This window comes from Silene latifolia, chromosome 2, assembly GCF_048544455.1.
Source record: "Silene latifolia isolate original U9 population chromosome 2, ASM4854445v1, whole genome shotgun sequence".
NCBI lineage: Eukaryota > Viridiplantae > Streptophyta > Magnoliopsida > Caryophyllales > Caryophyllaceae > Silene > Silene latifolia.
Window position 1 is genome coordinate 13098561 of NC_133527.1, and position 15386 is coordinate 13113946.

At 37.8% G+C, this 15386-nt stretch overlaps 1 protein-coding gene across 1 annotated transcript; it reads left to right on the forward strand.

The window, feature by feature from the left end:
• Positions 1 to 1040: 1040 nt before the first annotated feature.
• Positions 1041 to 7834, forward strand: LOC141634162 (uncharacterized). The gene is made up of 2 exons (XM_074446438.1): positions 1041 to 1139; positions 5144 to 7834. The coding sequence occupies exons 1-2, from the start codon at positions 1041 to 1043 to the stop codon at positions 7832 to 7834; spliced, it is 2790 nt and encodes a 929-aa protein (XP_074302539.1).
• The last annotated feature ends 7552 nt before the right edge of the window (positions 7835 to 15386 follow it).

The window sequence follows — 15386 nt, forward strand, 5'->3', positions numbered from 1 at the left end:
TTAATTATTGATGTATCTAACCCTTATTTTAATGTATCTGAAGGTAGAGTTGTAGATACATAAAATTAGTCACTAGGTACATCGAAATTGATTTGAGATACAACAATATTTAACCCAGATACACTAATTTCGTTACCTTCGATAATGATGAATCTGGTGATGGTGACCACAGAAAAAGCAAAGATGATGCTGATGAGGAGGAGATTTCTTGCGTTTCGAATTAATGTCGAGGAAAAAGGAAATGACGGGGTCAGAGATGCTCGATGGTGTCGTCGGGTTTGCGGCGGCATCTGGATGATTCTCAAGGGTTGTTGGCTGTGGTAACGAACTTGATAATGGTGACGAAGAAAGCAGAGGCCGGTGATGTCGCTGCTTTCGATTTACCATTATTGGCGGTTTTTGGTGAGGCAGGTGGTCTTGCCGGCGGTATTAGGTGCTATTGGTGATGTCGTCGGCGTTAATCATCGTGGGCCTGGTGGCTTGCCGGCGAGTGTCGGGATGGCGTCTGATGTTAGGGGGAGGAGTGTATTGAGAGGGAATTTTGTTGGGCTATTAATGTTTTGGGTTATTTTAACTTGTGAGATAAAGGGTGGGCCGTGAATTCTTTTAGTGTCATTGTTAATAAGGTCGTTCTCACCGTTCTCACCGAGTGTTCGTTCTCACTAGATCCCACCTCTCTCTCTCTCTCTCTCTCTCTCTCTCTCTCTATATATATATATATATATATATATATATATATATATATATATATATATATATATATATATATATATATATATATATATATATATCATTTCTGACGATTTTGTCTCTTTTTTCAGCATGATTACCATGAGGAGATGAGTCAACCATAGCCACCTGGACAGTCTCCCGACGAGATCCGGGCGTACTACAAGGCTGTATGAGGCTTTGACGAAAAGAACCGGATGTTTGGGACCGGAGATAAAGGGGCCGAAATATGGTATGATCTTCCTCCTAACAAAGCTGGCCGACGATCACTCTCTTATGCTCCTAGCATGATTTCATAGCTTTCCACCCAAATGAATGATGAGCGTGCCGCTCGAATTGCTCTTGAAACACGGGTTCGTGAACAGGCTGAACAAATGGCGTCAATGCAAAAGGCTTGGGCTGATATGCAAGTATCTCAACCCCCAAACACGTGTTCACAAGTTAATCCACATATGCGGGATGACTTTGTGGATGATGGACACGGGTTTGGAGGAGGATCTCAATTTATTGCGCCTATAGGTTAGAGCCTTTAGGTTAGAGCCTTTAGTTTGGTTAGTATTGTCGTCTAGTATGTAGGGAGTATGAAAAACATGGTGATTCGTGTTTAATTAGTAAGACAATGTACGAATTTGACTATCTTTTTATGTAAAACATTTTCGTTCAATTCTCTTTTGTTGTCTCTCTTGATTCCCGCAATAGCGGTCGACGTGAAAATGGATTCCCGCTTGGCGGTCGACGATTTTATGTGTTTTGCAGGTTTTGGTTGTATTTGAAACGATGCAAAAAACGCATCGTGGCTATATTTGAAACAATGCAAAAAACGCATCGTGGCTGGGCAGCAGGCTGCTGTTTCCGGTCTTGATTTTTAATATAACGCATAGTATGAAAAATATATATTTTATGTTTTTATGCTTTTTATGCTAAAATACTAAAATAGTATGAAAAATTGCAATTTACAATCATATAAAACGATTGGTAAGGGGAAGAATACCTAGGCTATTTGTAGTCAAAACCCATGTAAATTGCCAAGCGAGCTTAATTTTATACTTTGATTTTAAACAAATTTTATAGCAATGTATATATTAAGGTATAACGCCTTACGGTCCTACCCAGTTCCGATCCGAACTAAATAGAAAGGCTTACACAATAAGCGGAAAAAATGTTACTATGTATATATACTCTATAAATACAAATATACAATATACTCAGTAGATTATATATTATTAATATGTTTAATTATTAACCACGTAAAAATGTAAAGAGAAGTAATTTTAAATAAAAGCGTCCCTTCATTTTTTTTCATCTTTGATTAAAATTATTTTCACAAAAAATTTAGAATATAAATAAATATTTAAGATATGAAATACCTATATATTATGAAATTTATTTTGTACAATAAAGACGGTTGAGTATGTCCCAACTCCTAGGTATCATACAATTTGAGCTCGCTTAATGACCAGCAACCATAAGTGAAATAAGTTGACCCATTTAGTGACCAGTGACCAGTGACCACTGACCAGTAATCATAAATGTAAAGTTAAATGACCTCCAATGAATAAGTTATTTTCGGTAATTTTTGTCAAACAAATTGATTTGGGGAAATTAATAGTCAACAAAATAAAAATAACAAACAACATCGTAATCAATAGATTTCGACGACAATAATTGAAGAAGTTGATAGCCTGAGAGTAGGGACTAATGAAAAGGAGAAGCAATTTTTTTTTTCGTAATTGCTAAATCCTACACAAGCTTTTACTATATCTTACACACTTTGTCACTCTCTTCCATTTCTACCCTCCTTTCCAAAAAAAAAAATTAAAATAAAAAAAACCTAAAACTACCCAGCCCCTTCCCCGACACCCTTCCTCTGAATGACCACCTTGACCACCCTTCACCCAGCCCCAATCCCTCGTGCACACCCCAGCGCCGTCGAGTCGTCGATCGCACCGCCTTCCCCAACTTCATGCTCCAATTCCCACACGTCTACGAACCTGAACCGAGTCGTCGCCGACGGTCTATGATTTGGGCCTAAATGTCGTTGTCGCCTTCACCGTTGTGTCGTCGAACCTACCGTCGTTCCTCGCCCACTGCATGTCGATCCTACTCCCCTCCTCAATTCCCGCGCGTTGGATCGAACCGGTGGTGGTCTGCGAGTCGTCACCTGTGGTATATAGCCCTATATCATCGCCAGTCGCTGATGTTTTATGGGTGTGTGATGTCGCCGGTGGGCTGTGGGCATGCGTCGTTGCCTACTTGCCTGTGGTCTGTGGCTGACGCAGTCGCACGGTGGTGTGTGGTGTCCTCTTTATCTCTATTCTAAATTATTGTTGGGTTGTGTGTGAAAATGAGAAGGTTAAAGTTGGAAAAGGCGGAAAATTTGTGTGGGATTAAGTAAAAGCTTGTGTAGGAAATAACAACTCCTTTTTTTTCACAAATTCTCATTTGCGACAGGCCAAATACAACCTACATGGGGAGATAAAACAAAAGCAAATTGTCTAGGGATTAGCATTCTCTTTTGTCTTATCTACCCATATGAGTAGTATTTGACCTGTCGCAAGCTTGTGATTGAGATACCCGTTATAAGGGAGACTTGCTGTTTTTTTTTTTTTTCCAGTATTGTGTTATTTTGGTTGGCAATTAGGATCCTTACTCATTACCGAAAGACATGGATGTTGGAAGGGTATTTCATCTTTTGAGTAGGATGACGTGGATCAACCACAATGCTTTATTTGTTTCTGTTTTAATAGAAGTAAGATTAAGATTATCCCTTGATTTTATAAACCTTTTTATCCGATATTTTGCCATTAAGAAAATCCAATGATAGGACAATTTGTGGTTGTTCTTGTTGATTGACAAGTGAGCAATACGTTGTGGATGATCAAATTACTCTTTAAACTATTCTTAATATAGAATGATAAACAAATAAATGAGACACTTGTAAATATAAATGATAAAGAAAAAGGGTTTTGATATACACAATCCATTGAGTTGTATTTAAAGAACTAAATATGGAAATAAGTTCTAAATATATGTATTAATTAAATTGAGTTGTGTATAATTTAGTCTTGAATTCCTAACTTAATATCAAATATTGAAGATATTAAATGCTTAAATACAACCCAATGGGCTGTATATATCAAAACCCAAAAAATAATCGCGAGAGAGGGAAAACAAAATTAGGGATATTCTCTCGTCTACCCCTGAGCTTTTTGGTTTTCTAAGGTGTACCCCTCATTTTTCACAAAAAAACTTTGACTGACAATAATTCTCTTTTACAAGTTCAGAAAACGGATTTTTTTTTTTCCAAACCAATTATCTCGTCAAGGCCTTGAATTTGAAAAAAAAAAAGATTCACCGCTTTCTGAACTCGTGGCCGGTAGTTATGGTTGGTCAAACATTTTTTAACGAATAAACTTTGACTGACCATAATTCCCAACTACGAGTTGAGACGTCGGTGATTTTTTTCAAACTGAAGACCTCTTAAAGACGGTGAATTTGGAAAAAAAGTTTATTGTATTCTGAACTTGTAGCCAAGAGTTATTGACAGTCAAAGTTTTTTTGCATGAAAAGAGGGATATATCATAGAAAATGAAAAAGTTCAAGGATACATGAGACAATATCCCACAAAGTGTGGAAATAGTGTTATAGAGCCTGGATGATATGCTGACAGCTCACCTATTAGCTGTAAGGTAGTTTGATAGGTTGTTGCAAGTTATTACAAGATATTTTCTTCCTTAGCAGTATTTTTGTATACACTATAAATAGTGAAACTTGTACAGATCTTTTCTAACTTATCATAATACAAACACACTTTTATTTAGCCTTTGTCTCTCTCAATTTCTCTCTGTTTTTCGTTCATCATTAAGCTTCCATATTCAAGCTTTAATGGCTTCCTTTACCTACTTAATGAAGGATCTTTAGTTTCTCATGGTATCAGAGCCAGGTTTAAACCTGTCTCTGCATACTCGTTTCTTCCGCATAATTCTTTTCGTTTACTCTGATTTCAATTCTTCTTATCAAAATATTTTTCCCCAAATTTTAGGTCAAAATCAATTTTTCCCTAATTTTTAGGTCAAATCAATTTCAATTCATAATTCACATATTTGCGTTACTTTTCCGATCATAATGCCGGAAAATTCAGCAAATTCCGAGAATCAAAATGTTAATCCTTTCGATGATCCGCTTTTCCTCAATAACTGAGATTATTCTGGTATGGAGGTGATAGGAACGATGTTCAACGGAGCGAATTACATCTCCTGGTGTCGTGCAGTTAATCTGGCACTCGGTTCGAAGAATAAGCTCGGTTTTCTTGACGGAAGTACTGCGATGCCGGCGCTGACGTCATCAACTTACAAGAGGTGGTTACGCAGTGATTATATGGTGTATTTGTTGGTTGATTAATTCAATTGAGCAGGATCTTAAGGAAAGCTTCTTATCTTGCAAGTCTTCTAAGCAACTCTGGTCTGAAGTGCGTGAAAGGTATGGACAAACCAATGCTCCTCTGTTATTTCAATTGAAGAAGGAGTTAAGGAACATTTCCCAGGATAATAGTTCAGTCGTCGAGTATTTCAACAAATTAAAGTGTAGTTGGGATGATATGGAGGAATTAGAAAGCTATCCTGACTGCACATGTGGTGCTATGGCTTCATGTTCATGCAATTTGATGAAAAGAATTGTGGACAATGTCGCTTTTGAGAGAGTTTTGAATTTTCTTATGGGATTAGGAGATACCTATGAGACCTTAAGGACCAATATTCTGGCCATGGATCCTGTTCCAAATGTGAACAGAGTGTATTCGATCATTCGTCAAGCAGAAGCACAGAAGCAAATCACTGGTGGTATGCAGCTTGTACCAGAGACTAGTGCCTTATCAGTTGGGAAAGTAAATGACCAGAAACCTTGGAATGTTTGGAAGAGGGATGGAAAGCAACCCCAAGCTCCTACAAGTGGTTCTAATGGTCAAACCTCTGATGGACGCTGGTGTAATCAATGCCAGAAAAGCGGACATACCAGAGATACCTGTTTTGTACTTCATCCTGAGTTGAAAGATAAATATTTTGCTAGGTTTCCACCAAAAGGCAATTCTTCAAGGAAGTTTTCTGGAAATGCAGAAGTGCAAAGGATGACTGAAGACACACCATTGGAGTTTCAGGCTAATACCAGTGCTGGACAGTCTTCAAATAAGTTCGCCAAGTATGATCCAGAAGTGGTAACTGTTGTGTATCAGGACATAATGCAGAGGGTGCAATTCAAACAGTCTGACAACACAGTCATGGATCACTCAAATGTGAACTTTGCAGGTAAAGTTCATAATACCTCTGATTACTTGCATAATTTCATTGCATCTGAACATGATTGGATCATAGATTCTGGGGCAAGTGACCACATGAGTGCCAATAAGGCTTTATTTACAGAAATGAAACCATTACCCAAACCTATCTTAGTTGGATTGCCTGATGGGACGACTAAAGTTGTCATTTTCTCTGGTATCATCATCTTATCTCACAGAATAATTCTGTATAATGTGTTGTTTATACCTGGTTTTAAACATAACTTGCTCTCAGTTGGTCAATTGTTGAGCACCTCCAAGTTACTCATTCATTTTTCTGTGAATGAATGTATGATACAGGACCCTGCTTCTAATCTCTCAGTTGCAGTGTGTCCAAGGATTGGAGGGCTTTACAAGCTTAATGCTCCCTTGTTGAAAAATGAAGATTTAAATCATAGCTTAGTAACAGATGTCTGTAACAATGTTGTAACAGGCACTCTCAATAATAGTGTTCATGAAACTGTGTCTAGTTGTAATAAAGAATGTAATGCTGTCAAGAGTGTGAACCTTATCCATGCTAGGTTGGGTCACACATCTCTTGCTAAGATGCACCATATAGTAGGGATTGATTGTAAGAATCTGAAGAGCTATTACTGTGATACTTGTATTATAGCAAAGATTCATAAACAACCTTTTATTAGAAGTGATTCTAGAGCTAAACAATCTTTTGATCTTCTGCATATTGACCTTTGGGGGCCTTATAAGGTCCAAACTTTATCTGGTGCAAGTTATTTTTTGACTGTAGTAGATGATCATACAAGGGTAACTTGGACTTTCTTGATGAAATTTAAAACTCAAGTTGCTTCAATATTATCTACTTTTTTTGCTCAAGTAGAAAATCAATTTAATAAAACTGTCAAGATGGTAAGAAGTGACAATGGGACAGAGATTTTTCAAGAAGAATGTGCCCACTTGTTTAATACTAAGGGCATTTTACATCAAAGAAGTGTTCCAGGGGTGCCACAACAGAATGGTAGGGTGGAGAGAAAGCATAGACATCTGGTTGAGACGGCTAGAGCCATGCTTTTATATCTTTGCCTGCCTAAGAAATTCTGGGGCGAAAGCTTGTTGACAACTTATGTCATCAACAAGTTGCCTAGTGCCATTTTGGGGTGGAAAACTCCTCATGAAGTTCTACTAGGTGAGCATCCTAGTTATGATGAACTTAGAGTACTAAGATGTCTATGTTATGCACCAAAACATGGTCCTGTCAAGGACAAATTTGAAGCCAAAGGAAGGAGATGTGTGTTCATAGGATACCCATATGGTCAAAAAGCATATAAACTCTATGACTTAGACAATCATAAAGTCTTTGTTAGTAGAGATGTTCTTTTCCATGAAAATATTTTTCCCTTTTCCTCACAAAAAATACAAAAAAATTCAAAAAACCCTTCCCAAAATCCTCCTACCAATCATTTAGCAATTTTTGACACAGATCATGATTTTAATGCCAATTGTTACCCTAAGACTAGTACTCCTCATTTTACTCAAACTATGGAAAGCTCATGTTCTGAGTTTCCATCTGCAAATAATAATAATCCTGGCACAAGTCAAGAGCATCAGGAAGACCTTGCTATTCCAGCTAGAAGATCTACTAGAGTGAGGCAAATTCCAGCAAATCTTAAGGATTTTGTTTACCCTACTTTGTCCTTGGAAAATTCCACTAGTCTCTCTTCTGAAGCATTTTCTGTCTTCAATCTGAACAGCTATCCAGTTGCTCATTTACATTCACTCAACAATGTTTTATCTACAGTTGAGCCATCTTCTTACAAGTAGGCCAAGACTGATCCAAATTGGATTGATGCCATGAATAAAGTTTACGGCTTTAGAGGCAAATGGTACTGGGATTTGACATCTCTTCCATCCGGTTTTAGACCTATAGGCTCAAAATGGGTTTATAAGGTTAAGTTTAATCCAAATGGATTAGTAGAAAGGTACAAAGCAAGGCTGGTGGCTAAGGGCTATAATCAGGTAGAAGGAAAAGACTATAAGCACACTTTCTCACCCCTAGCAAAATTCACCACGGTCCGAGTGTTACTTGCTGTGGCAGCTGCAAGAGACTAGCCAATTCACCAACTTGACATTAATAATGCTTTTCTCCATGGTTTTTTGGAAGAAGAGGTGTATATGTCTCCACCTGAGGGGTATTTGAAGGCACAACCTCATCAAGTTTGCAAATTGAAACGTTCATTGTATGGATTAAAGCAAGCTTCACGCCAATGGAATCTGGAGTTGACAAAACTACTGAAGTCAGAAGGTTTTGTGCAGTCCAAGAATGATTACTCTCTGTTTGTTCAAGACACAAAGGAGGGACTTGTTATGGTCTTGGTATATGTTGATGATTTACTCATCATTGGTAATAATGTTTAGACTATTAATCATCTGAAGGGTGCATTACGTAAGGCTTTCACCATAAAAGATCTTGGTCTCATCAAGTATTTCCTAGGATTGGAGGTTCTGAGAACCGGTGAAGGTATCTTGTTGAACCAACGTAAGTATGTCATGGACATACTCAAGGCTCTTGGAATGGAGGAGAGTCAACCTGCCTCTTTTCCATTACCAAGAGGTTTGAGGTTGTCTCTGAGAGGAAGGGGAACCTTTGCAAGATCCAGGAAGTCTATCGGAGGCTAGTTGGAAAATTGTTGTACCTTAATCGACAAGGCCTCGACTTTGTCCTATGCAATCCAACACTTGAGTCGATTTTGTTACTTCCCCTAAGATGCCCCATCTCCAAGCAAAGCATTACATGTTGTTAGATACTTGAGAGGAACAGATTGATGCAACACTTTTCTATTCTTCAAAGATCGCATTATCACTAAGAGCCTCTTGTGATTTGATTGGGGTACGTGCGATTCGATTTGCAAGTCATTAACAAGGTCTTGTGTTTTCTTGGGCGATTCCCTTATCTCATGGAAAACTAAGAAGCAAAAAACTGTGTCTAAGTCCACCGCCGAATCGAATACGAGCTATGTCATACATCTTGCTAGTGAGCTAGTTTGGTTATCAAATTTGCTTGCGATTTTAAGGTTTTGCTCCCATTACCCATCTGACTCAATTTGTGATAATAAGGTGCACAACACATAGCCGCCAATCCAGTTTTTCATGAAAGAACTAAGCATCTAAATATAGATTTGTCATTTTGTGAGAGAAAAGGTGCAAGAAGGTTTACTATCTACTGCCTATGTGAAATCTAGTATGCAGTTGGCAGACCTAATGACAAAGCCTTTAGGCCAACAACAACACTTCTTTCTTGCATCCAAGTTGGGATTGCTCTTTGACATAAAACTCAGCAATTCCAACTTGAAGGGAGGCTGTGGAAATAGTGTTATAGAGCCTGGATGATATCTTTGTGACTCACCTATAAGCTGTAAGGTAGTTTGATAGGTTGTTGCAAGTTGTTACAAGATATTTTCTTCCTTAGCAGTATTTTTGTATACACTATAAATAGTGAAACTTGTACAGATCTTTTCTAACTTATCATAATACAAACACACTTTTATTTAGCCTTTGTCTCTCTCAATTTCTCTTTGTTTTTCGTTCATCATTAAGTTTCCATATTCAAGCTTTAATGGCTTCCTTTACCTTCTTAATGAAGGATCTTCAGTTTCTCACAAAGTTATTACGTTGTTGAAAAAACGTATGTGGTCACGGCGATATTGTGACTTTGGGAGGGAGTTGGTTTAATTTAGAGGTCCATTTCACTTAATACATGACCTAGATATAATAATATATAAAGGACTTAAGGTAGAGACGATGATCTAATATCTTATCTCCTATCTTCTATCTTTGTGTAAACTACAATTTCAAATACCTTCATTATCTTATTTAATTTATGTTCGTTGTCGTTATTTGAATAAAGGCCGTAACTAAAGTCTCAACTCTCAACTAACTATTTCCTTTCGAAGAAAAAACTCTCAAATAACTATTTTGTCTAATTAATATGATTGACGAGGAGAGTAAATATGGATGCATGCATGATTGCTAGGGGAATCTATAATATATTAGGACGACTAATATGATTAGACTACTCGGAAAATTGCAACAATGGACTAATGGTATTGTTAATGCGTTAAAATGGTCTTATATGCAGTTATTGGTGCATTCTTTTAATATAATTAGACTACTCTAAAAATTGCATAGTCAATCAAGTATTATATTTATATGATGTTATTATTGAAATGAGCAATCTAAGTAGCCGCTACCGAATAAAATCAATTCCTCCCGCCAAATCATTTGATTAATAATAATAAAAAAAAAGAGTACACAATTGACCGTGAAAAATAGTAACCGTCGTATAGACTATAATATATTAGGACGAATACTATGATTAGACTACTCCGAAAATTGCAAAACAATGGAATAATGGTATTGTCAATGCATTAAAATGGTCTTGCAGTTGCCAGTTGGTCCATTCTTGTTTATATAATTGGACTATACTCCGCAAATTCCATCGTCAATCAAATATTATATTTATAGGATGGTATTGAAATGAGAACCTTAAGTAACTGTTACTGAATAAAATCAATTCCCCTAGCCAAATTATTTGATTTAAAAAAAAAAGTACACAACTGTCTGTGAAAAATAGTGTAATAAAGCCTAACTAATGAATAAATAAGTGTTAACGTATTACCTCAAAAAAAAAAAAAGTGTTAACATATTACGAACCTTACAAAAAATACCGATATTCACAAGTTATTTCAAGCTAATAAATGTTAACAACCATGTTAAAAAAATAAATTAGGATTTCAAAATTTCTAAGATGACATGTTAACATCCTAACATGAGTCCTCTGTGAGCTATAACATACAGTATCTAATTGCTTAAGACAAATTGATTTTTAAAGCAATTTTCCAGGATGAACTCGTAATCATAGAGCTCGTTAGAAATTTTAGGGAATGGTTAACAAAATTGATATAGATATGAGACACTACACTTTTGTATATTATAATTATTATCTTCATTAACTAATTCCTCTATATAGTAAAATTCATCAAAAGTTTGGAAGAATTTTTTACTAGACTCCCTGCTTCTCTAAATCCTCCTTCTCTCTAAAAAAACAAAACCCTAAATTCTCCCCCTTTGCTGCCGCCGTTCTCCTCCTTCCTCCCACCGCTACCCATCAACCCCCTACCATGTCGCCGGGGATGGGGTCTCTCAAGACCTTTCTCCGGCGACCCGTCTCCTCTCTTCCGATTAACCCTCCTCCCCTTTCTTACCCACACCCGGTTCTGGATCGTACGGGTCTGCCCGTACCTCTCGGTCTGCGTGGTGTATGTGGGCTGTTCGGGTCTTATCGGACGAGTTTGTTGAGGTGGTGTGGCAGGGTGGTGCTTGAATCTGGCGGTGTTGTGGGTTGGTAGGGAGGCGGTGGCTTCCGTTTTTTCCCTGTGTTCCGCTTTGTTTCCTTTATGTTTTTGTTTAATTTCCGCTTTCGTTTTTGTTTCGTCTCTCTTTCTGAGGGCTCTGTCCCAGTCTATCGGTGGTGTCCTTCTCTCAGTTTGAGAGCTTTCATTTTCTGGTTAGTTTGCAGTTTTGTAATAAGTCAGCAGAAAATCAGCGTTGTTATAAATCGTTATATGGTTTTACATATTTTGTCCGATTCATGGCTACAATCAATCACGTCAGAAGAAATGGATACTCGTCAAGGAAGATTCGGAGACCCTCTTATGGATGAAAGCCTTTTGCGGCGAATCGATGATAGAGACTCTGTTGCAGTGTTTCATTCTTTGAACAAGAATTAGAAAGCTATCCTGACTGCACATGTGGTGCTATGGCTTCATGTTCATGCAATTTGTTGAAATGAATTGTGGACAATGTCGCTTTTGAGAGAGTTTTGAATTTTCTTATAGGATTAGGAGATACCTATGAGACCTTAAGGACCAATATTCTGGCCATGGATCCTGTTCCAAATGTGAACAGAGTGTATTCGATCATTCGTCAAGCAGAAGCACAGAAGCAAATCACTGGTGGTATGCAGCTTGTACCAGAGACTAGTGCCTTATCAGTTGGGAAAGTAAATGACCAGAAACCTTGGAATGTTTGGAAGAGGGATGGAAAGCAACCTCAAGCTCCTACAAGTGGTTCTAATGGTCAAACCTCTGATGGACGCTGGTGTAATCAATGCCAGAAAAGCGGACATACCAGAGATACCTGTTTTGTACTTCATCCTGAGTTGAAAGCTAAATATTTTGCTAGGTTTCCACCAAAAGGCAATTCTTCAAGGAAGTTTTCTGGAAATGCAGAAGTGCAAAGGATGACTGAAGACACACCATTGGAGTTTCAGGCTAATACCAGGGCTGGACAGTCTTCAAATAAGTTCGCCAAGTATGATCCAGAAGTGGTAACTGTTGTGTATCAGGACATAATGCAGAGGGTGCAATTCAAACAGTCTGACAACACAGTCATGGATCACTCAAATGTGAACTTTGCAGGTAAAGTTCATAATACCTCTGATTACTTGCATAATTTCATTGCATCTGAACATGATTGGATCATAGATTCTGGGCAAGTGACCACATGAGTGCCAATAAGGCTTTATTTACAGAAATGAAACCATTACCCAAACCTATCTTAGTTGGATTGCCTGATGGGACGACTAAAGTTGTCATTTTCTCTGGTATCATCATCTTATCTCACAGAATAATTCTGTATAATGTGTTGTTTATACCTGGTTTTAAACATAACTTGCTCTCAGTTGGTCAATTGTTGAGCACCTCCAAGTTACTCATTCATTTTTCTGTGAATGAATGTATGATACAGGACCCTGCTTCTAATCTCTCAGTTGCAGTGTGTCCAAGGATTGGAGGGCTTTACAAGCTTAATGCTCCCTTGTTGAAAAATGAAGATTTAAATCATAGCTTAGTAGCAGATGTCTGTAACAATGTTGTAACAGGCACTCTCAATAATAGTGTTCATGAAACTGTGTCTAGTTGTAATAAAGAATGTAAAGCTGTCAAGAGTGTGAACCTTATCCATGCTAGGTTGGGTCACACATCTCTTGCTAAGATGCAACATATAGTAGGGGTTGATTGTAAGAATCTGAAGAGCTATTACTGTGATACTTGTATTATAGCAAAGATTCATAAATAACCTTTTATTAGAAGTGATTCTAGAGCTAAACAATCTTTTGATCTTCTGCATATTGACCTTTGGGGGCCTTATAAGGTCCAAACTTTATCTGGTGCAAGTTATTTTTTGACTGTAGTAGATGATCATACAAGGGTAACTTGGACTTTCTTGATGAAATTTAAAACTCAAGTTGCTTCAATATTATCTACTTTTTTTGCTCAAGTAGAAAATCAATTTAATAAAACTGTCAAGATGGTAAGAAGTGACAATGGGACAGAGATTTTTCAAGAAGAATGTGCCCACTTGTTTAATACTAAGGGCATTTTACATCAAAGAAGTGTTCCAGGGGTGCCACAACAGAATGGTAGGGTGGAGAGAAAGCATAGACATCTGGTTGAGATGGCTAGAGCCATGCTTTTATATGCTGCCCTGCCTAAGAAATTCTGGGGCGAAAGCTTGTTGACAGCAACTTATGTCATCAACAAGTTGCCTAGTGCCATTTTGGGGTGGAAAACTCCTCATGAAGTTCTACTAGGTGAGCATCCTAGTTATGATGAACTTAGAGTACTAAGATGTCTATGTTATGCACCAAAACATGGTCCTGTCAAGGACAAATTTGAAGCCAAAGGAAGGAGATGTGTGTTCATAGGATACCCATATGGTCAAAAAGCATATAAACTCTATGACTTAGACAATCATAAAGTCTTTGTTAGTAGAGATGTTCTTTTCCATGAAAATATTTTTCCCTTTTCCTCACAAAAAATACAAAAAAATTCAAAAAACCCTTCCCAAAATCCTCCTACCAATCATTTAGCAATTTTTGACACAGATCATGATTTTAATGCCAATTGTTACCCTAAGACTAGTACTCCTCATTTTACTCAAACTATGGAAAGCTCATGTTCTGAGTTTCCATCTGCAAATAATAATAATCCTGGCACAAGTCAAGAGCATCAGGAAGACCTTGCTATTCCAGCTAGAAGATCTACTAGAGTGAGGCAAATTCCAGCAAATCTTAAGGATTTGGTTTGCCTTACTTTGTCCTTGGAAAATTCCACTAGTCTCTCTTCTGAAGCATTTTCTGTCTTCAATCTGAACAGCTATCCAGTTGCTCATTTACATTCACTCAACAATGTTTTATCTACAGTTGAGCCATCTTCTTACAAGTAGGCCAAGACTGATCCAAATTGGATTGATGCCATGAATAAAGAGTTACAGGCTTTAGAGGCAAATGGTACCTGGGATTTGACATCTCTTCCATCTGGTTTTAGACCTATAGGCTCAAAATGGGTTTATAAGGTTAAGTTTAATCCAAATGGATCAGTAGAAAGGTACAAAGCAAGGCTGGTGGCTAAGGGCTATAATCAGGTAGAAGGAAAAGACTATAAGCACACTTTCTCACCCCTAGCAAAATTCACCACAGTCCGAGTGTTACTTGCTGTGGCAGCTGCAAGAGACTAGCCAATTCACCAACTTGACATTAATAATGCTTTTCTCCATGGTTTTTTGGAAGAAGAGGTGTATATGTCTCCACCTGAGGGGTATTTGAAGGCACAACCTCATCAAGTTTGCAAATTGAAACGTTCATTGTATGGATTAAAGCAAGCTTCACGCCAATGGAATCTGGAGTTGACAAAACTACTGAAGTCAGAAGGTTTTGTGCAGTCCAAGAATGATTACTCTCTGTTTGTTCAAGACACAAAGGAGGGACTTGTTATGGTCTTGGTATATGTTGATGATTTACTCTTCATTGGTAATAATGTTCAGACTATTAATCATCTGAAGGGTGCATTACGTAAGGCTTTCACCATAAAAGATCTTGGTCTCATCAAGTATTTCCTAGGATTGGAGGTTCTGAGAACCGGTGAAGGTATCTTGTTGAACCAACGTAAGTATGTCATGGACATACTCAAGGCTACTGGAATGGAGGAGAGTCAACCTGCCTCCTTTCCATTACCAAGAGGTTTGAGGTTGTCTACAGAGGAAGGGGAACCTTTGCAAGATCCGGAAGTCTATCGGAGGCTAGTTGGAAAATTGTTGTACCTTAATCTGACAAGGCCTGACCTGTCCTATGCAATCCAACACTTGAGTCAGTTTGTTACTTCCCCTAATATGCCCCATCTCCAAGCAGCATTACATGTTGTTAGATACTTGAGAGGAACAGTTGATGCAACACTTTTCTATTCTTCAGCATCAGCATTATCACTAAGAGCCTACTGTGATGCTGATTGGGGTACGTGCCAGTTCAGTTGCAAGTCAT